This window comes from Halictus rubicundus, chromosome 2, assembly GCF_050948215.1.
Source record: "Halictus rubicundus isolate RS-2024b chromosome 2, iyHalRubi1_principal, whole genome shotgun sequence".
NCBI classification, from domain to species: domain Eukaryota; kingdom Metazoa; phylum Arthropoda; class Insecta; order Hymenoptera; family Halictidae; genus Halictus; species Halictus rubicundus.
The window spans coordinates 9,543,144-9,564,099 of NC_135150.1; the positions used below are offsets into that span (position 1 = coordinate 9,543,144).

The following is a 20,956-nucleotide window of genomic DNA, read 5'->3' on the forward strand; positions in this document are numbered from 1 at the left end:
TGAATATTTTCACTTCGAGCAAATAAATCTGATTGTAATCTGAAGTTTAATGTGTCTAGCAGTAGTATACAAAAAATCAGGAAGGTATACTTTCATACTTTCTTAAAAAGTCATAATGATAGATATTTTATGTAAATTGTTTACTTGTTTTAAAGGTTCTATAGTACTGAATTCAGCTATAAAAGTCAGATTAAAGAAAAAAAATTATCGGCCAATGGTAAGTTATGTCAGACAAGTTTAAATATCAACAACAAATGGGTATATTCAACAAAAACTGTGGGCAGTTTAAAAGACTATATTTCGGGATTCAAGACTTCTTAGATTTTACACTTCGAATTCTTTACTTTAGTCCACCGGATCGAACGCTGTGCGACGCCATGGTGACGTCAATAACGTTTATAATTTTGTAACTGCACTTAATGTTAGAATAGTGACTAAAAATGATAAATGTACATGCGAACATGTCAATATTTTCATTTTTAGTATTATAAACTCAAATATACATGCATGCAAATATATTTATGTGATGTGATTTTAATATGAACAATTTCACTCCAACGCTGGAGACAAAACCAACAAACTACGGTCGACAGTCAATGTGTTAAGAATCGCACCTTCAATTTTCCTTCACCTATTGTTAAACGTCCTGAATAATGAAGTAGTAAATGTAGCAGAACTTCAAACCGAAGCCTCTCTCAGTGGGATTTGGAACAGTTGAGATGCTCAGGCCCTGAATCATCATTTTTGCTACTCCAAATGCTTTAAGATTAATAAATGCTTTAAGATTGGCCTGAAATGAAAATTAATTTAAAGGAAAAGGTTTCTCCAAACAATTTGTTATTATATTTTTTCTACTTGGTAACCTTTTTTTGTTTATTAAATCCATTATTTTTTCTTTACGTTCCCGCTGCCTTTACTACTTCACTATGTCGTTACCTCCAAACGTATACGTTTGTTTCTACAAATATGTGGTACTATTGCACAACAAATCATTTCCAAATGAATATTTTAGAAGGAGAAAATCCTAGAAGTGAAACTCCGTCGAACACGGCAACAAATTCAAACTCTAATACTGGTAATACAACACCAACTTCTCAAACTGTCACAATACCCACGAACAACTCCGCGGGTCCAGATGAAGAGGAAGTCGAACCTCCGGCTGTGGTAGTTTATTTGGTTGAACCTTTCTCGCTAGGAGGTCCCGAGGATCCTGACCGTCGAAGACTCGCAATTTTAGCTTTATTACGCGCATACTCCACAGCGGTGAATAGCATGCCTGAAAATATTAGATCAAACATAAATGTTCAGGTAAAATCTCATGTTACACTGTCGCTTGGTCCCTAAGTTCGACTTACGTATGTTTTACTTACATGGTGCGTTTTCATTTGCAGTTAATATCCTTGGAAAGTATAATGGAATTAGGCCGAGCTAGGGAAAGGCGAAAAATACAGGATGAAATGCGAGCATTAGCGTTAAACGTGTTTCTGCAAGGCCGTCGATTACTAAATCACAACTCTACGGTAAAAAGTCTCACTGGCTTTGGTACTGCTGCCGCCGCAGATCTTTTCCTTAAGAGTAAAGATGTAAGGCCCCCGCTTTTATTTCTGTCCCGCGAATGGTTCTTTAAATTAAGTCTCTCGGTTGCTTGTGCCATTTCATAGAACAAGAATAGCGAACTATATGCGGGCTGCGGCTCGGTCATTTGCAGTCTTATAATGATACTCTTGCAACTCCCCATCAGGAACGGAACAGAGCACCATATCGGTTGTACGCGCCGGCCTATGTCCTGGCTCCTCTTCGGGCAAAAAGCGAAGCACCCGAGTCTTTCGGCATCGCTGGACCCGAGGAATGTGCTGTACTTTACCTGAGCTATTGTCTCAGCGAGGACCAGTCATGGCTGCTCGCAGTCGCGACCGACGACCGGGGTGAGATATTTGAGACGGCCACCATCAACATCGACATACCCAATCGGAAGAGAAGAAAACGAGCGTCGGCCAGACGAATTGGACTGCAAAAGTTAATGGATTTCATTCTCAGCGTGATGTCTCAGGGCGTAAGTACACGTACATGCATTCACAATTGATAGAAAAAGCAGTTTAGTTTGTTTATTATTTTATTTTACAAGATGATCTACCTAAACATTAATAACGTTTTAAAACATTATACAGTTACTATGCAAATCAACAGTGTGCCAATACTTGTTTGATCCACTGTACATATTTCGTACAAATGAAATGGAATGAGTTATACACAAGAATATATAAATATGCAGCGAATATATATATATATATATATATATATATATATATATATATATATATATATATATATATATGTATATATATGCAATGTCCCGCGAACTCTGTTCACTTGAATATCTTGGTTATTTCAAACAATACGAGAAACAATTACTTAAAGAAGTTGTAGAGTTTAAGAAACTACATAATATGGTATAAATGATATTCTTATAAGTGGAGGCGTAGAGAAGATATAGAGGTCACCTTTGTTTTTTTAAATAGAATGTCCAATTTTTTATACTTGATTTCGATAGATTGGCGTATTCTGAGTATAAAAGTACTAAAGTTTTCTGTTTTCATTCTATTACTTTCACTATGGAACGTATTTAAGGATATGCTCACTACGCCAAATGTAAACATTGGTAGGCTTTTCGTGAAGAACATTCTTCATATATATATATGTACGCTTCTTTACAGGTACAACCTTGGAGATTAGTAGTGGGTCGCGTGGGACGCATTGGTCACGGCGAGTTGAAAGGATGGAGCTGGTTACTATCCAGAAAAGCTCTCCTAAAGGCATCGAAACACTTAAAAGAAATATGCGGCCAGTGTGGTCTGCTTTATCCGTCAGCAGCGCCTTGCGTTCTCAGCGCTTGTTTGGTTTCTCTAGAACCAGATTCAACTTTGAGACTGATGGCTGATCAGTTCACACCTGATGAAAGATTTAGTCAGGCGTCGGTAAACTGCCAATTATCTACACCACAGGATGTCACGTGTACTCACATTCTCGTCTTTCCTACATCTGCAACTACTCAGGTGAATTTACCACTCAAGCAAGTCCAATTTTTGATTGCGCGAAACGAATCATTCGTCGTCTAACGCAGTAATTACATCTAGGCTCCGGATCTTTATGCATTTATAACACGTACAAGCTTATGGAACATGAAACAGCATTTATATTGTAAAACAATGATAAGTTCAATTTAAACTTCCCACAAAGAGCCTTGTAATCAACGAAAGAATGTTTTCTCTCAATTCAATGTTCAGAAAACAACCCACGAAAATGGGAAATCGCATAAAGATCAGCAGTCTAACTATATCCAATCCGCGATAGTAGATCGAAGTTAATCTTGTGTTGTAGTGGTTCTACAGATCAATATTTTCTTTTTCTACAGTCATCACAGACTGCATTTCAAGAGCAACATATTAATGGACCAGATTTAGGGGATGACGAATTGTTTTCCGCTTTGAATGATGACATGCCGGAAGGTATGGAAGGTATGGGAGATTTCAATGATATCTTCAACGTATGGCCAGAAGCTGGCGCCGGTGGAGGACAAAGTCCCGGAGCCAGTCCACACAGGCCCGAGGGATCCCCATTGGGTGGAGATGGCGGTGGTTCGGGTTTGGGCAATCACGATGGTCCAGGAAGCCCGTTCCCGTGTAGTAACACGCCAAGAGTAAGTAGGGATACAATAAGAAAGAATAATATTATATCTTTCGAATGATGATAACATTAAAATTGTGGATCTACAGGCAGCAGTTGCTGAACAGGCTGAAGAAGTAGGGACGTTATTGCAGCAACCACTTGCTCTTGGTTACTTAGTATCCACTGCGCCAACCGGACGTATGCCACCATGGTTTTGGTCAGCTTGCCCCCATCTCGAAGGCGTTTGTCCAGTGTTCTTGAAGAATGCCTTACATTTGCATAGTCCAGCAATACAGCAGAATAGTGACGATCTGTTACAACAGCAAAGTGCACTCACTGCTCATCCGCTAGACTCGCAGTATACCACCGATGTGCTCAGGTTAATACATTACCTTTCCATATTTTTTCCTGAAAATATGCCGGCGACGTAATTAAGGAGGATAGTTCACGTAACATGTTGAACATAAAGCAATTTTTAGGAATTTATTTTAGAAAAACTGCATGTCGTAGCTTTAATATTTCAAATCGGTTGAACGATTAGTTTTCTAGTTATACTGTACGCACAATTGGAGAAACACAGTTTCGAGAAATACTTTCAAATAATGAAAAGTGCTAGTCCAATTTCGCACAGTAAACCTTCCTCTTCCTTATATAATTTTTGTGGATCAATTTGTTCGTGTCGACCTCATTACAGATTATGACACCCTGATTTTCAACATACTTGTGTGACGCGTAGTTAGAAAATCAATCGTAACTTTTTCAATACTTCGAGTTTCGTTTTGAAACATTTGGAACATATTTTTAAGATATAGTATTATTGTTCCATGGAAAAAATTCGATCTTTTAAAGCGGTTACATGAAGTTGCTCCCCTTAATACTTCCGATTATACTAGAATTGGAATGTAATATTTAACCGAGTTGTACGATTTTCAGATACGTGTTGGAAGGATACAACGCATTATCGTGGCTCGCTGTAGATGCGAACACGAAGGATCGATTATCCTGCTTGCCAGTACACGTACAAGCGCTCATGCAGCTCTACCATGCAGCGGCAGCTCTCGTCTGACCCACACCCTCTCCCTTCGTAGTGCAGTATGTGCACCTCTCTCACGCACTCCTTAACCGTACCATCACTTGGGGCTTTACGAGAGCAACTGGTTTCCTAGATCCGTCTTCAACTGTTTATGACTCTGAAATTCCTCGAATAATTGGGATAAAATGATCCTTCGGCCGATCGTCGATGATTCCTCGACACGATGAACACCGAGATCTTTTTCCTTGCTCGGCTTCTTTTTACTCTTTCAATTCATATGACACGGTAAGATCAAGTCACGTCGCGATGATACTTGCCGTAACGCTCGATTGACGTAATTCCTTTTTTTTTCTTTTTTTAAATCTTCTATTCGTATAATTGTTGACAGGCGGACAAACCGAGAAATAAAGTAGATTGTACTTTGTGTTTAACCAGTAATCGTGACAAATAAAAAGAAAACACAAAGATACTACTAATTAACGACCATGCATTACCGCATACCAAATGGAGTCTGATGAATGAAAGTGGGAATTGCATGCAATAATATATGAGTAAGGAAGATTGAAAGAACGAATGAAAACTTGAGAAAATGATAGTGAAATGGGATAGTACGTGAGAACGAAAGACAACGTGTGGAAGAAGACGGGTGAGTGCCTGTGTAAACGGTAGACAGAGAGAAAGAAAGAAAGAAAGAAAGAAAGAGAGAGAGAGAGAGAGAGAGAGAGAAAGAGTGAGAGAAAGAGTGCGAGGGAGAGAGAGTGCGTTAAAAGAAGCTAACTTTCGATTGCCTCTCTATCAATAGATAGTTCAATTACAAATCAGAATCTCTAGAAAATTACGTAACCAAAACGTTTTTAATTGTAAATTGAATTTTGTACAAAGCTTTTATTATTAATAACGACGAAGTAATATAAATGATATTACGTTGTTTTTTAATTTTATAGAGATGATATAAATGAAAAAAAAAGAAAGAACAGAAAGGGAGGCGACACTTCTTTTTTACAAGTATAATGCCTCGTACAAGCCCCTGGTGTGAGATAAGTATGACAATTATATAATATTATATTATATTATGCTCGCGCGGCACTGGGTCACTGTTATCATGTTTCCTGGACCCGTTAGCGCAATTTTTCGATGCTGTTTGACAAATTTTATTCGAATTAGGTGACCTCTATATATTATACATACATTAATAGTGTAAAATATTGTTTTTAAATAATTTATGAAGTGAAACATCGCCGATGTATTAGATTATTGAGAATGAACGAAGGGAGCGAGAGAAAAAAGAGAATGAGAGAAGAGCACAGTTTTGTTCCCTGCAACTTAGGAAAAATAATTTAAAATATACAAGCAAAATGAGCAAGCGAACGAAGCGAAAAAAAATATATGAGGAAAAAAATAAAAAGACAAGAAATAAGAATACAGGGCGCGTCTGAATGGAAGCCAATGGTGGCTAGTTGCGTCAGTCGCATAGTACAAATATGACTTGTACATAGCAATCCCTAATCCTCCCCCTTATAAAGTTATTGGTTAATTTACTCACACACCACACTCACACTGTATCTATAGTATTTATTATCTGGGTAGAACATCATTATTGGGATTATTATTATTAATTATTATTATTACTATTATTATATTAATATTACGAAATACAGTTTTATGTGTATATATAATTATATACCTCATTTCACACGAAGCGCGTATCTTACAGTGTCGATGTTGCAAGCATAATGGAAACGTCGCGACGTTTACGTATTTCCATGAACATTTTGATAGATACAAAAGTTCTTTCTTATTTTCCTACTTGGCAATCACGCAAGGAAGTTGCGTTCCTTAGTTTCGCAGAATAACAGAATTTCTAAAGACTATCATTAGATGATATCCTTTCTTTTTATCTATTCTATTTGTAAGGGATGTTACAAGTATCGCAACGTTTTTAAATAAAGGCGACGAATCATACGTTATTAATTTTTTTGGGGAAATTAATATTTATTTCGTTTCAATAATGTTTTTTTTTTATTTATTTTAAAAACAAAATATCTTACAAGTTTGTTATCGATGACTAAAATATTATTTTACTATGTACGTAATAAGTATTACTATATTTGCACATTCATAAGTGAGATAAAATAATCGTCACTCGCCGATAAAATAATAATATGCAATCGCATTTCTGATATGCTTGTAACATGTATATATCAGTATACCCTATTTTATTCATGTAATGAAATTACAAACTTCTCATCATTACGCATAGGTATGTATAAATGTTATACATGATGTCTGGCTACAGGTGAAACAAATTTAAGGGGTATTCTACATATTAAAATTGAACGAAAATCAAAAGCACAGTTTCGGATTCATTTTTAAATTATTCATAATCTGCCAATAGCGACTCGCGTAACTCATGTCAGTAGAAATACAGTCAATGATTTTACAATATCAAATATAGACGCTTGTTTAGAAGTTATCATCAGTAACTTTAACATTTTATAAAAATTCGGACAGGTCATTGCACGATATTAAACTTACTTATTCACTGGAATCTATAGCAAACATATTATCTATCTTACTGGATTTTCAACTAAAAAAACATGAAGCTCTTTTACAATATCCAACTAAATCTCAAGAGAATTAATCAACTCTACGCGTGCAAGCGCACAAATCATGAGTGTCAGTATGTATTATACACTGCAATTATACAAAAAAAAAAAAAAATAACCATGATTATTGCGTATGACGATTATCTTGTTCGTAAGCGACCATAATCTGTGAACTAAATACAAGCGGTATTATTATTAAACTTTCAACTATGCCTAAACTAAAAAAATTACAGTCTGCTAATAAATAAAATTTACAAGTCGGGACCAACAATGATATGTAAAAGACTAGAAACAGACTGTGTTTTCGACCGAATTTATTTGGGAAACAAACAAAATTCACAGTTGTGTTTCTATTTCTTCGAGTCAAGCAAAACCATGCTCAACCTATGGCACACACGATCACTGAATTGAACAGAAATTTTTAGTAATTTAATACCTTCAAGTAGTAATTAATTACTAAATGTGATTAAATTTATTTCTGTTCAAATCTTGCAGTCCGTTGCAAGCACGACTGCAATCTACTCCGTTAATGGCAATATCTTTATTGTGCACCCCTGCTTGACAGAAATATCTTTCCCACAAAAAGGGATTGTCTTTTAATTTTTTAGTTCCACTTTCGTTACGGGTTTAGTTTGGCGTTACTGTATACTCGTGAATTGTACGTAGTATGTCAACAAAAAGAAAGAATGCACACAAAACATTCAATAATTGACACATTCGGTAAGACAATTGCAATGTGTAATAAACATTGACATTTTACAATTGATTAGATATGCGAAGGTAAATAAATCTAATGCTATACAATGATTACTATGAGCTTTTTAAAAAAATAGCGTGGATCCTCAAATCACAACTCCAAAGTAAGTATCTGACTTTCACATGGTATATCACTGTTTGCGTCTTTATTAACCTGATCCTACACGTCATTATTGATTAAGAATCAATAACCTGAAAACAAGGCCAAAACCAATAATTTCGTTACTCCTGGCTACAGAGGCCTCGTTTCTTCCATAAAACATTCGAGCAATAAATGTGGATGGCCGGGCAAACAGACCAAACAGCCTTTCTGAGAGTACTCTGAGAAAATTATTCTGACACCCACGATGGGATAGAATTGGCACGCGACTAATGGGACATCGCTCACTAGATTGATTATTTATCAATACTGATTGGTCTTTGTTCTGGAGGCTACCAGAACTGGATGTCTTTCAAATATCCATTACTATACGATGGTACTACTTAGTGCTGATTCTGTGGCTTCTGAACTCGCACTCATTAGGCTAGATTTAAAGAAACGAATTTAAGTACTGGGGTGACATTGTGCTGGTTGATATTCAAGGAGAATGCAACCTTGCTGTCCGAAGCCAAAGATCCAGCGGTTATAGCAATGCCCGTCTCCGCCCAGAATGCCAGGATATTAGAGTTCGAGCACATGCTCCAAAAAAACCAATACAACTATACAGACTCGGACGCACCCTCGAAGGAAGAGTTTTATTTTTATGTAGAACCACCCATCTGTAGCACAACATCTTGTGTATACATATATAATTATTTATATACATACATATATACATGCATATGTGTATATGTGTGTACACAAATATACATTGTATCTTAAAAATATGAGATCAGAAAAAGCATGCATGTTCTTGACGTACATACAAATGGAAAACCTTAGACTTATTGTTAGACCATTAATTGGGTTCTGAAACTGATTTATTATATGCCGGGTAGCTCGTCTCCGGACGTAACCTGTACCAGAGACGGACGGTGAAAAGCCCCAAATCAGCAAATTAGTAAACCACATATACGCACGCGCGCACACACACAGTAGTGCAAGGCAAGATCCTAGACCAAGAGTTTGAAACTAAAACCCAACAAAGGATCACTGAACTGGATGTATATCAGATGAGGGCGATGTTATTCAATATTATTTTGTGAACTAAAACATAAACTAAAAAAAAGGAAGGCTGTAACAAAGGCTCTTTGGGTGTCTGTGTAATAATTTTCTGTTTTTATCCTTGCAAAATGTTAGAAACATTGATTTCCGATCGATCAAACCCAACTCCCGTTCTAGGCCCAAGCTGTTGCAACAAAGTGCCTACGGAGAAGGTCTTAAGGACATTGCTTTCTGCTTTTTGACAACGTGTGAGCGTACGCATGGTCTACCGATCAGCTAAACAATACACGTCAAAAATTGATCCACCAATTTACAACTGTTATAATATCACAAAAACGTCGTCTGAACTTTACAAAATCGAAAGGATTTTTCGATTCGTATGTGTGTATGTGCATGATTCTTCTAGGCTCGTACTTTTGAAAGACCCTATATATGTATATTAAGCAATTATATTAGATATCACACACTTCATCTTTCAGTAAATACATTCATGATTAAATTCGTTGGCCTGAATGGACTAGCGTTGTATACCTAAATATAAGAATACGAAATAATTGCTGGTGCTTACAATTAATAATGAGGTTGAGCACAGAAGAATTGTGCTAAGTTTCGACCTTAAAAATTCCCAGTGAACAATTTGCTATGAATTTGCCATCAAAACTTGTCGACAAATTCCGACTCATCCTTTTCCGTATTAGGCTCGGTATTTGTATGCAAAGTTTGCAGGCGCAAATCCGTACCAAACCCATGTCAAACCTTACCCTCGTGAAGAGCACTAAGAGCGGAACTAACCTTATTTTAAGAGTAAACACCGGGCAAAATGGGAGTAAACCTTGCTGTAGGAGGGAAAGCAGAATTAAATGATTGAAAATTTACGAAACTTAAAATTATATAATTTAGAAGTTTAAATAAAATTTCTTTTTTCTTCCTACAACAAGGTTTACTTCAAGTTTCCCAATATTTACTCTCAGAGCAAGGTCTTAGTACGACCGACCTGCCCTCTTCATGACGGCAAGGTTTTGGTATGGATTTGGCATGGAATTATGCCTGTAAACTTTACACTCAAATGTCAAATGTTTAGAATTTGACGACAAGTTTTGGTGGGAAATTCATAGCAAATAGGGGCCGAATTCTGCTCCAAGCATGATCTTAACACCAAAATGCCAAAGTACGATCACAAACATTGATCAAATTTGCTCGAAGCAGATTTGGCTAACTGGGTTGTTCTTAGAGACAAAAAATTATAACATTATAAAGACTAGTACTCCGTTGATACAGTGATCGTCTGATCCCCAGTAAGTTTCTCCGCAACGTGTGTAATGCCGTATGGCCTCAAGTGATAAATTAAGTATTCGAGAACATACATCATATTCGGTGACACGTAGTGAAATGATATCGCGCTATCGGAACAACAATTAAGACCATCTTTGACATCGTAGTAAATGTACTTCCAGTACCAAAAGTTCTTATCTACATGGTTGGGTATTAAATGGTGTTCCGGGACGAATGGGAAAAATCTACCGCGACCATGCGAATCCCGAGTATCCATCGCCTTGACACCGACCTTTTCTAGGCATTTTCCCATTTCCACGTCTTCGGCACCTCCATTATCATCGCGACATTTAGTTTTATCGGGCAAACCATCTTCTACGAATTTACGTAAAGCCTCCTTGCTAAGCACATATCCTGCACCACCGCTCATATATCCTTGCTTAACGAACGGTTTAAATCGGCAGCCGAAGTACAGGGGCGAACTTGGATTGTATGACGACAACATGTACCGCAGATTTTCTACTACCATGTATCTGTAATTTATAATTATTGAATCAGAATTTATATAATCCATGTAGTTGAACCAAGATCGTATCAAATTCGATTTCATTCTACTTTCAAATATCAAACTGCAAGTATGTGGTAATAAAGTTATAATTAAATATATACTAACGTATCATCGTCAGCCTTCATAAACCAATCTACTTCGTCTTTGTACTTTTCATAGGCATATTTAAACGCTTCTTTGGTTTTCGCCCACAGATTTTCCCTCCCCTCTTTTACTGGTAGAACAACTGTGGGTAATTTCTCATCTAAGCAGAAAAAGTTTAATAACATTTCAAATATCTTTCCCTCCGATTCGATGTTCAAAGCAATGCAAGTATATAATTTACCTTCCACAGAACTCATAAATAAAAGAATGTTACATCGTTTGCCCCATGTTGCTTTCACGTGTTGCGCTTTGCTTTGATGATTCTTTGGACCTGTCATCACCCAACAAAGAACACGTACTTTCTTTGCAAGGTCTTGTGCAACTTCATCTTCACCTTTGTGAAAATCTTCATCTTCGCCATGGAACTTTACCTCTGTTTGAGGTCCAGCCTGTAACATACACGTTAAAACATGACAAGTTGGTTGAAAACAAATTTTGGTAGAATTATATAATTGTATCTAGTATATTTACCTCTCCTTCCAGTTCTGAGTAATGATGGGGATCTCTAGAAAGAATCAATCCACCAGAAAACCAATTAAAAAGATATGGCACATCTCTTGTAGTTGCTATTAAAAGGCACGCAGAGAGAAATCCAAAAATTACACCCGCAATAAGAGTTACAACGAAATGTCTACCATTTCTTATACCTACAAAGGAAAATAAATATTTATTTACAAACAAATCTTACAAGTCTTACGAGTCAAGTTCTTTACAAATCCTACTATCTCCCAAACTATGATTTAAAATATGTCAATGTCGTGTTGACCTTTGCAGTACGACTTTGCATTTCACCGACTGACCAGCCAACTTAATTATATCTTTTGGTTTCCATAATTTTCTAACACTTTTAAGAAGCTAGAAACCTTAGTCATACGATTTACATCTGATTTGCTACCACTTTCTAATAAAAACACATTTACATTATGATTTTCAGACAAAGGATAGCTTCCACGTTGTACGCGCCCCGTCATGAACATGTTAAGTAGTGTATGTATGTCACAATTAAATACGGACTCTACTACGTAAAGTGATCGTTTTTGATACACGAATTTTCTTGGATCTTTATACAATTCCATAAGCTTGTAAAATTTAGTTCACAAGTTAAAATTCGCTAGTCAGTTTCTCGAGCATGTTTAAATTTTTTAAGTTGAGCATTGAAAATTCGGAACAAGTATTACGGTTATTAATATAAGGAGAACAATTTTTACATGAAACTTTTCAAATCGTTGTAAATCGTTGAATATTTTTTACTGTACTGCACACTATGTTGAGTTGATGACAAATGCCCTGTTCTGTTTGAACTGTTCTACCACACAATAGAATGTTTTCACATTTCTTTAAAACACCTTATGATTAAGAGTGTATTTCAATATATATACTCACCATTAATTATTGGGAGCCTTTGTCGCACCATGATACATGATAAAAACATGTAATTTCATTTACGCAACAAGACAACTATTATAGGCAGTCCTCCTCTGTTACTAGGCATAAGAAAAATGGTACATATTTAATATTTGTATTTTCTGTTCAGTTAGCAATCATACATTGTCTCCACGAATGATTCACCTGTACTCGCAAGGTAAATCACCTAGCTACCATCAAATTTTGGAAATTTGTAAACCAGACAGAAATAAAAAAGTATTTTTTGCAATTACATAAATTTTAGCTTAAAACATAAAAATGTTATTTGAAAAATGGGAATAAAAATATATTTTAAATTGCAATACAGTTTTCTATAGACAATAAATGATGAAGACAATTTTTCGTAAGGCACAAACATGTAACAAAAAAATGACAATAACAACACTTATACACGCATTTAAATGGTTTCAAAAGACGAATCAGATGGAACAGCTTTTTTTTATGAATGTCATTTTTCAATGGTTTTTTCAAGGTCGCCTATGTTTTTTACGTAAGTACACATTTTTTCTGTTGTATGTTATAGCTAACATTATTGCGTATTCATCTATCTTCAATAGTACGACCTTGAAATGACCTTGGAATATCAAATTTGTAAATGAATGCAGAACTTACTTTCACGTTTTGCACACATTATTCGCGTATTGTAACACGTATTCTCAACGAAACATTCCCAAATCGTTGGATTGAACGAAATGGACCCATATCATGTTCAGCTCATTCACCCGATCTCATACCCCTTGATCTTTTCTCATGGAAAGACGCCAGAAAATATGAAGGAGCGAATAATTGCTGCATGTCATGATATTAAACCTGAAATCATCGAAAGACTTGTGCGATCTGACATTTTTCACTTCACTAATTTACAAATTTCAGACACCAAGGTCATTTCAAGGTCATACTATTAAACATGGATGAGTGCAAAATAATATTAGCTATAACATACAACATGAAAAATGTGTGTATATACATAAAAAAACACAGGTGACCTTGAATTAACCATTTAAAAATTATATTCCTTGTCACGAGCCGAAGGGTAAGCAGGTATGCATGACCGAGAATTGTTTATGTTTCACATAAACCACAGGGTGCGCTTTGGCCAAAAAGCTGCAAAAAATCCGTAAAAACGAAATTATCCAGTAAATCTTGTTGGAAATTTTGTGGAAAGTGTAATTTTCTAAAAACAGTTGTTAAACATTAAGTAATATGGTAAAAAATCTCCGTACGTAACATCATAAAAAGAAATGTTCCATCTGATTCGTCTTTTGAAATCATTTAAATTACGCGAGAAATATTTTTTATATTTTCGCAGATGGAGAAGATATTATTATTATTATTGTATTTATTGTGTCTAGATTTTCACCCATTACAACCTTAAGTGTACAAAGGGAATATTTATCTTGTTTCTTCTTACTTCTAGTGGTCTAAATTAACTAAAATGCGCTTGGGAGACTCGTGTATAATCTAGTCTAACCATAAATATAAAATATATAAAATATAATAAACATACAGATATAATAAAGTGTTGGCAATTATGTTATAAACAGAAAATGTAACGTAATTTATATTACACTGAAATATAGTTTTTCATCAATATAATTCTTTGATTCATACTCTTTACACGATTCAGAAGATATTTCAGTGGCCTGTTTTAAGTGGAACACCCCGTGTTAAAGTGTACCCCTTGTATAGTATACGGTATGCCGAGTTTAATTAAAATTGCGCAAATATTTCGAAAATATGAATGATACAAAACGATATTTTAGACGAAAGTTAATGTCAAAGAGTATATATCACAAATGACCTTTCAATGACATTGCATCAACCTTGTGTTGGTCACATGTAAACTTTTAACGAACCTGCATCTTTATTACATAAAATAATACATACTTGTGTCTTTCGCAGAACCCGCTATCGAGGTATAAACTGAGTTTGCCATGCCGCCGGTACTAGCGTTATCTGATATGCCACGTACAGCAGAGAAACGAGCGACTATAAAAACTGACTAATTCATTGAAATGCTTTGCTTGCAGAAATATAAACATTAAAATGCAGGCAAAAGCATTTTATTTCTTTTATTTGAAGGACATGAATGTCGATGTCAAATGGGGAAGTTTATATGTATTTCGATAACAGATTTTGCAAAGCTGCAAACAACATTGCAAAAACACTTTGACAGTTGCAAAAATATTTAATAAAAATTGCAGGTTCCCATTTAAAAATTTTAATGCGACCTTCGCAAAGTGTTGCAAGTTCGTTGGAAAACAAAATAAATAAGAGTGGTAACATTTTACCCACGTGTGATTTTGGATTTTTGTAAAACTATATGGAGTCGTAAAACTCTCGTAGATTCGTAGACTCAAGTAGATTTGTCAAAAACCAATGCCTGATAACATCTACATACTTACTTAGTCACAGTAGAAATCAATCTTTTTTGTCTACAAACACAAATTGCGAAGTAATAAACACTGTTTTCCCTTTGTTTTTGCAAACTTGAAACTCACAATCCACTAAATAAAAAATGGATTTGTATACTTGATAAAAAGGTTTTGTAAAATATTTTGGTTCACTAAACACTTCAACACGCAGCGCTATTTTGCTAAATTTAGTATCAGCAAGTGCTGTCTTATACGTAGTCACTTTACTAACATCGATGACACTTGTATCTACTGAACATTCGCCTATAAAATTTCGGTATCTTGATAAAAGATTACAAGTAGATTACGGATATCGAAATTCGTGAGTTCGAAGATCCCGTTACACTCCCTTGTGACTATTTAAGGAACACTGGCAATTGTGAATTAAACGAAAGAGTCAACAGTGTACAATATTTCTAAACCCAACACTTGTTGAATTTGTGCAAGTTTGCTAAGTTTGATCGTATTATATTTGTGACTTACAAGTTGTGAGGGTTGCGCGCGTTATTTTTTTATCGACCATCATCCACCTTGAAGAGATGAAAACAACCCTCACAGTTAATAAGAAAAAATTGCAAAAAATTTAAATTATTTCAATATTCTTCAAACAAATAATTTGTTTACTATTCTCTCTAGTTTCTGAGATATTTCAAGAAACCTGATTTGAATGTGTTCCCTTGTCAGTAAATAGTAACTCGATAGATACCAAAAATATCGCGAATATGCAATAAGTAATATGTCTCTCTTATTAATATTTTTTATGGAAAAAACTCTTAGGGTAAAGTTGTACTATTTCAAGGGGCACGTGCAGCGGTCAGATTATTATTTTTTCAAGGTCATTTTTTTCAAATATTTCAATGCCTTCGGTACCTTTTTGAGCTGAAATGATATACAGGGTGAGTCAGTAAAAACTACCACCTGAAATAACTCATTATTTATTGACTTCATCAAAAAATGTTTGAAATGCAATTTATTGTATCCGAGAATGCTCATTAGAAAAACACAGTTCGATTTTTTAAAGCCTTAAATTTTTGAAAATATCAAGGTGACCTTGAGTTATTCAAATAACACCGTATATTGTTTTTTGTTGCTACATTATACAGTGAATTCTCATTACGAGTCAGTGCCACAAGTCAGTGTTACAATTTGGAGTCAGTGGAAGTACCCACACCACCGCGGTGGGAGGCCGAAGCTCGAGAGCCGTCGCCGCCACAACATTGTCGGCTATATTGGTGTGAAACCAGAAGACTACTAATCGTATTACAAAACTCCTTTATTTTTTGTTATTTTTTTATGAAACTTTCACCAACATATTTGTGGCATTTTTCTGATTAAAATGAAACCAAATATGATATAATAACGATGATATTTACTTGTGTAATGAACGATAAAAGTTACTTCCCATTACAATTACATTAACGGAAAAGTAGTGTAAATGTGATCCGAATTATTTCGCGTTTGGTGTCATTTTAATCAGAATAATGTCACAAATATATTGGTGAAGGTCTCATAAAAAAATAATTAATAATAAAGAAGTTAAATTTTTTATTTAAAGTCTGCGCTCACGCGGACTTTGATCTGTGCCGGCGGCCGCGATTCTCCGCATCTCTATCTTTCCCATATGCTGTCCTTTCATGGCTCATTACACAAGTAAATATTATCGGAATTATATCATATTTGGTTTCGTTTTAATTAGAAATATGCCATGAATATAAATAATCTATGCATTATAAGAGTATGCAATAACAATACGACTTAAATATATAATAGTAATATTAATTCAATGAAACTTCATGTACTACCTATTTTGGCTGCCTGCCCACTTTTCATAATTAAAAGAAACAAAATATAAATTTGATACACCCTACATATTCAGTATCTCTTTCAGAATATATTAGCGAACAAATAATTGATATTGATTGATTGATAATATCTTTAGAAGAACAGTAGAAAATTATTGAAAGAAATGCAGTAAACGGGTACCCAGGTACTCGATTGGCTACACAAGGGTTAAATTTATATGATATATGTACAATAAACAAGTTGGAAGTTATTTTTTAGTGTATTTATTTCATTCAATTGTTTTCCACTCACTTCTTGATAGAACAACCAAAACGTTTTCAATAACATATAAATTAAGTCAATGAACAAACCATTTCAAAATTTGTATGTTTTTTAAATACAAAAGGTGAGGTTCCTGTTTTTGCAGTACATATTATAGTATTATCTCTTTAAAAATATAATTACTGCTTGCAAAATGATCTCTATACTTATTTAATTGTTTGTTTGACAATTGAATACATTTATCAGTATTCACATAACCTTGTGGTCTGTCGTTCAAAAAAGGACAACTAAAATAGACTCATAGTCTATATCAGGCCAGTCAGTCTCCACCATGTCCACTTCGACTTTTCCTTCGGCATAAGGCCCACAACCGCTACACTAACAGGTTACTCACCACTACTACGTATTCATGTACATGTACATGCAGAAGGAAAAGTCGCAGTGGACATGGTAGGGACTGACTCGCAGATCAGGCGAAGAGGAGAAGCAGCCACATCTGTTCCACGAGCTATCGTTGAGCAGGCCTGGTCTATGTTACACTTCTACGACTGTGAACGTATTCTGCAATACTGTAATTTTCTTGACTATAACAATAAAATCCAATTCATTTTGCTCCTATTTTAATGATTTTTTTATCCTCACATTTGGTCCTTGTTTCAAAGAATCGGAAAAATCAGAAATATATCGACTATCCTATCATTAAATCCCACCAAAATCAGTTCATATTAACAATTTTTTCTATAACTTCCTTGTTGTATAATGTATAAACTTATTACTTAGTATGCTTACTCTGGAAGTGGTACACAATATGTAAGATATACAATGGTTGATATACAAAATATAGAAATGGATTGAAATAACTTCATAATTTAGTTTTTAGTACATCTGTACAATACCTGAAAATTTTTGCATAGACAACTGCAAATCCAGAATTGTCTTGACCATTCCACAAGTGATGAATTCCTTAAATAAATGGACATGTCTCTTTCTGCTACTTTTAGTATTAAGTACATGGAAACTAGCAGCTTGTATTATAATTCTTATGAACCTCGATCTTATGTGCCAGACTCTGTAAAGCTGAAAGAAAATTAATTGGACATTATGCAACTGTTATAGAAGCTGCAAAATTAATTGCACATTATGCAACTGTTGCGGTAGTGCAATATGGTATGCTGAAGTACACACAGAATCAATGAATATACATATAAAGTCAGTACGATATAACGTGACTCATAAAATTTAAATAGACAAAAGTAAAAGTAAAAGAACTATGTATATAGAGATATAATCTTTAATGTGACTATAATTTATCTTCATATACAACAAAACAATATAAAGAACTTCTTATTATTTACATTGTAGAATTTTAATTAAAATTGTCACACAAATATAATTTGAATTAAAATAGCACTATCATAAACATCCTTACCCATTTTCAATCGGCATTCGAAACGATTTTACTTATGACACGTCTAAAGTAATTTTTCGGTTTGCTCGATGAAGGATACTTTATTGAACAATGGATTCCGACACGTGTTTGTTCTCTTCTAACACTTGTGATCTGGTTATAGCTACTATTTAATATGTATGACGTACACTTGATTTACTTGCACAGCCGAGCAAATATTGCACACAAGGCAAAATGAAAATGACTTTAATGATAACGATCACAGAATGAAATGGTCTTTAGGAAACTGAATCGTATATTTCAAAAGACGGGTGTATACGCCACAAATCATTTTTCCCTAATAACGCATTAAATTGCAGAGAAGATTTATAATGATTTTATTAAAAACCGTCACACATAACTACATAAACTTTAAGTAATCGTAAAAACTTCAGGTTTATTTAAGTTTGTCATCTTAATACATCGTCTGCTGTTTTCGTGGAATGGCTTCTATAGTTTAATTGTTGTGTATAACTTGTGCAACGATGTTTATACTGTACATATATATACATATATGTGTTCGTACTATATTTTGATTTATGGTTAATGCATTTCTGTTTATTGCAAAATTTTAATTGCCACGTACATCGGTTATATCGAACATATCTATAAAATACGTTTACAGTATTTAGTCAATAATTTGAAGTCTGTCAGTTCAAGACAGTGTTTTGTTTTTTTCAGTTGAGGTTGAGAATGTGATAAGATAAGACGTTTTGAAGTTTGTATGTATTTAGTAGGCTCATATGTACCTATATACTAAAGTTTGGAGTATTATTAAAATTATTCGCCGATAACGATTTGGACAAGAAAAGAGTTGTCATTGTCAACATTTAATAAAGTTACCGCAATGACAGCTTATTATTATTTTGTTATTGTTGGTCATGCGGATAACCCCTTATTTGAAATTGAATTCAACAATTCTGGAAAAGATGCGAAGGTTTGTTATATACATAGGTTATATTTAAGTAATTTATGAATATATTTAGTTGCTCATATAAGAAATATTGTGTTTTCACTTAGAGGGTATAATATAATTTCATATAATTCATTTGGCTGTGTTTATCTCCGCACATTATTGCTTAACATGAACTAATTACATTTTTACTGTTAATAGAAGGAAGATTACTCGCATTTAAACCAATTCATTGCGCATTCTGCATTAGATCTTGTGGATGAGCATACATGGAAAACAACGAACATGCATTTGAAAATTGTGGACAAATTCAATCAATGGTTTGTGAGTGCTTTTGTTACCGCAACTCACATTAGGTTCATTATGGTACATGATAGCAAGAATGAAGATGGTATAAAAAATTTCTTCAATGAAATGTATGAAACATATATAAAAGTAAGAAAATGCATTTGAAATTTATCTTGTTATATGTCTTTAACAGTCTAAATCATTACAATATTGTGTATAAATTATTATTAATAACTTGTTACCTGTGACAACAATTACTGATATGTATGTTCCTTTCTTCTAGTATTCTATGAACCCATTCTATAAACTAAACACACCAATTAAGTCTTTTGGCTTTGAAAAGAAGGCACAATTGTATGGCAGGAAATACTTATCATCATAAATTTTGTAAAGTATTAATAAAATATATACATAATGTTAGATATTAATTATTCTATATTGTACATGAATTTTGTTTTTGTAATATCATTGAGTAATTACTGTTTCTATAAGTAATGCTTAACAAATTCATATTATTTCAATATTAATATGATTTTACATTGTAAGTAAATCTCAATTATACAGTATTTCCATTCTACATTATTTAAAGTTATTCAAGTCATAAGTTTAAATTTTAAATAACATAAGAGCAATTAAGGTCCCATGTGTACATATTAAAAATATACAGTATTATGTAAAAACATGTTATTGATTTTGAAATCCCTTTCATTTCTTTTATGTATAAAAACAAAAATGAAACCACAATTTTAATCTCCTGAACCTCTTGATCTTTATGTACTGTTTTTAAATATTACCAATATCTTCGAATGTATGTATTTTTAAAATATTGTAAAATAAATATTGAGTATTTTTAAATGAACAGTGAGTGAAAGGAAATTGGAGAAATAATTTTATAATATTATAATCCGAAAAATAATTGAAACAGTTTGAATTCGATTTTGTCTTTTGATTATTAGCAACTACAAATATCTCGAGATTACTGACAGTAACATTCGTAAGTTAAGTCAAGTATTTTGTTAAAAATGAAATATAATGCAATATATATGATATAAAATATTTTCATTTCAGTTTTGTGATATATTTTTATCTTAAAAACTACTTATTGGACTGAACTGTTTTTTTTTTACTTTAATTTAGAAAGTGTGATCTATTGCGATCAATTCTGGTTTAATTGAACAATTCATTTTTAAATATTGAAAATTATACAGAATTGTTT

The 20,956-nt window shown here is 33.9% G+C and overlaps 3 protein-coding genes across 9 annotated transcripts in view; 2 read left to right on the forward strand and 1 right to left on the reverse strand.

Annotated features, from left to right (window-relative positions):
* The window catches only part of Skd (mediator complex subunit skuld), a 57,124-nt gene extending 47,259 nt beyond the window's left edge, over positions 1-9,865 (forward strand). For 2 of the 4 annotated variants that reach the window (XM_076805055.1, XM_076805065.1), the window contains 8 exons: positions 1,013-1,308; positions 1,392-1,583; positions 1,742-2,053; positions 2,715-3,053; positions 3,413-3,697; positions 3,774-4,045; positions 4,600-9,035; positions 9,067-9,865. In XM_076805055.1, coding sequence (XP_076661170.1) covers positions 1,013-1,308; positions 1,392-1,583; positions 1,742-2,053; positions 2,715-3,053; positions 3,413-3,697; positions 3,774-4,045; positions 4,600-4,732 — 1,829 coding nt within the window. In that variant the 3' untranslated portion in view covers positions 4,733-9,035; positions 9,067-9,865. The remainder of the gene's footprint in view (positions 1-1,012; positions 1,309-1,391; positions 1,584-1,741; positions 2,054-2,714; positions 3,054-3,412; positions 3,698-3,773; positions 4,046-4,599; positions 9,036-9,066) is intronic. The other 2 variants (XM_076805056.1, XM_076805057.1) reach the window with 2 other exon arrangements.
* On the reverse strand, positions 9,474-19,071 carry C1galta (Glycoprotein-N-acetylgalactosamine 3-beta-galactosyltransferase 1). Of its 4 annotated transcripts, none has more exons than XM_076805070.1 (7): positions 18,522-19,071; positions 17,989-18,169; positions 12,573-12,667; positions 11,661-11,836; positions 11,371-11,578; positions 11,151-11,289; positions 9,474-11,010 (listed from the first exon to the last, which is right to left on the reverse strand). In XM_076805070.1, the coding sequence occupies exons 3-7, from the start codon at positions 12,619-12,621 to the stop codon at positions 10,464-10,466; spliced, it is 1,119 nt and encodes a 372-aa protein (XP_076661185.1). In that variant the 5' UTR covers positions 12,622-12,667; positions 17,989-18,169; positions 18,522-19,071; the 3' UTR covers positions 9,474-10,463. The 4 variants fall into 4 exon arrangements, with proteins under 4 accessions (XP_076661185.1, XP_076661184.1, XP_076661192.1 ...); XM_076805069.1 differs by having other exon boundaries at positions 12,573-12,673; positions 18,522-19,070; XM_076805077.1 differs by lacking the exons at positions 17,989-18,169; positions 18,522-19,071 and adding an exon at positions 14,502-14,887 and having other exon boundaries at positions 12,573-12,673.
* A 16-nt stretch (positions 19,072-19,087) lies between these two features.
* On the forward strand, positions 19,088-20,169 carry Trs20 (trafficking protein particle complex subunit 2). Its single transcript, XM_076805087.1, has 3 exons — positions 19,088-19,476; positions 19,654-19,887; positions 20,024-20,169. Exons 1-3 carry the CDS (start codon positions 19,387-19,389, stop codon positions 20,120-20,122), a joined length of 423 nt encoding a protein of 140 aa, XP_076661202.1. The 5' UTR covers positions 19,088-19,386; the 3' UTR covers positions 20,123-20,169.
* Positions 20,170-20,956: the final 787 nt, after the last annotated feature.

Excerpts from the sequence above, each read along its gene's own strand:
- C1galta (XM_076805070.1), bottom strand. The coding sequence starts at position 12,621 with ATGTTTTTATCATGTATCATGGTGCGACAAAGGCTCCCAATAATTAAT. Across the intron at positions 11,837-12,572 it reads AAGGCTCCCAATAATTAATG|GTATAAGAAATGGTAGACAT; the intron begins GTGAGTATATAT and ends TTTCCTTTGTAG. Across the intron at positions 11,290-11,370 it reads ATTTATGAGTTCTGTGGAAG|ATGAGAAATTACCCACAGTT; the intron begins GTAAATTATATA and ends TTTTCTGCTTAG.
- Trs20 (XM_076805087.1), top strand. The coding sequence starts at position 19,387 with ATGACAGCTTATTATTATTTTGTTATTGTTGGTCATGCGGATAACCCC. Across the intron at positions 19,477-19,653 it reads ATTCTGGAAAAGATGCGAAG|AAGGAAGATTACTCGCATTT; the intron begins GTTTGTTATATA and ends TACTGTTAATAG. Across the intron at positions 19,888-20,023 it reads TGTATGAAACATATATAAAA|TATTCTATGAACCCATTCTA; the intron begins GTAAGAAAATGC and ends CCTTTCTTCTAG.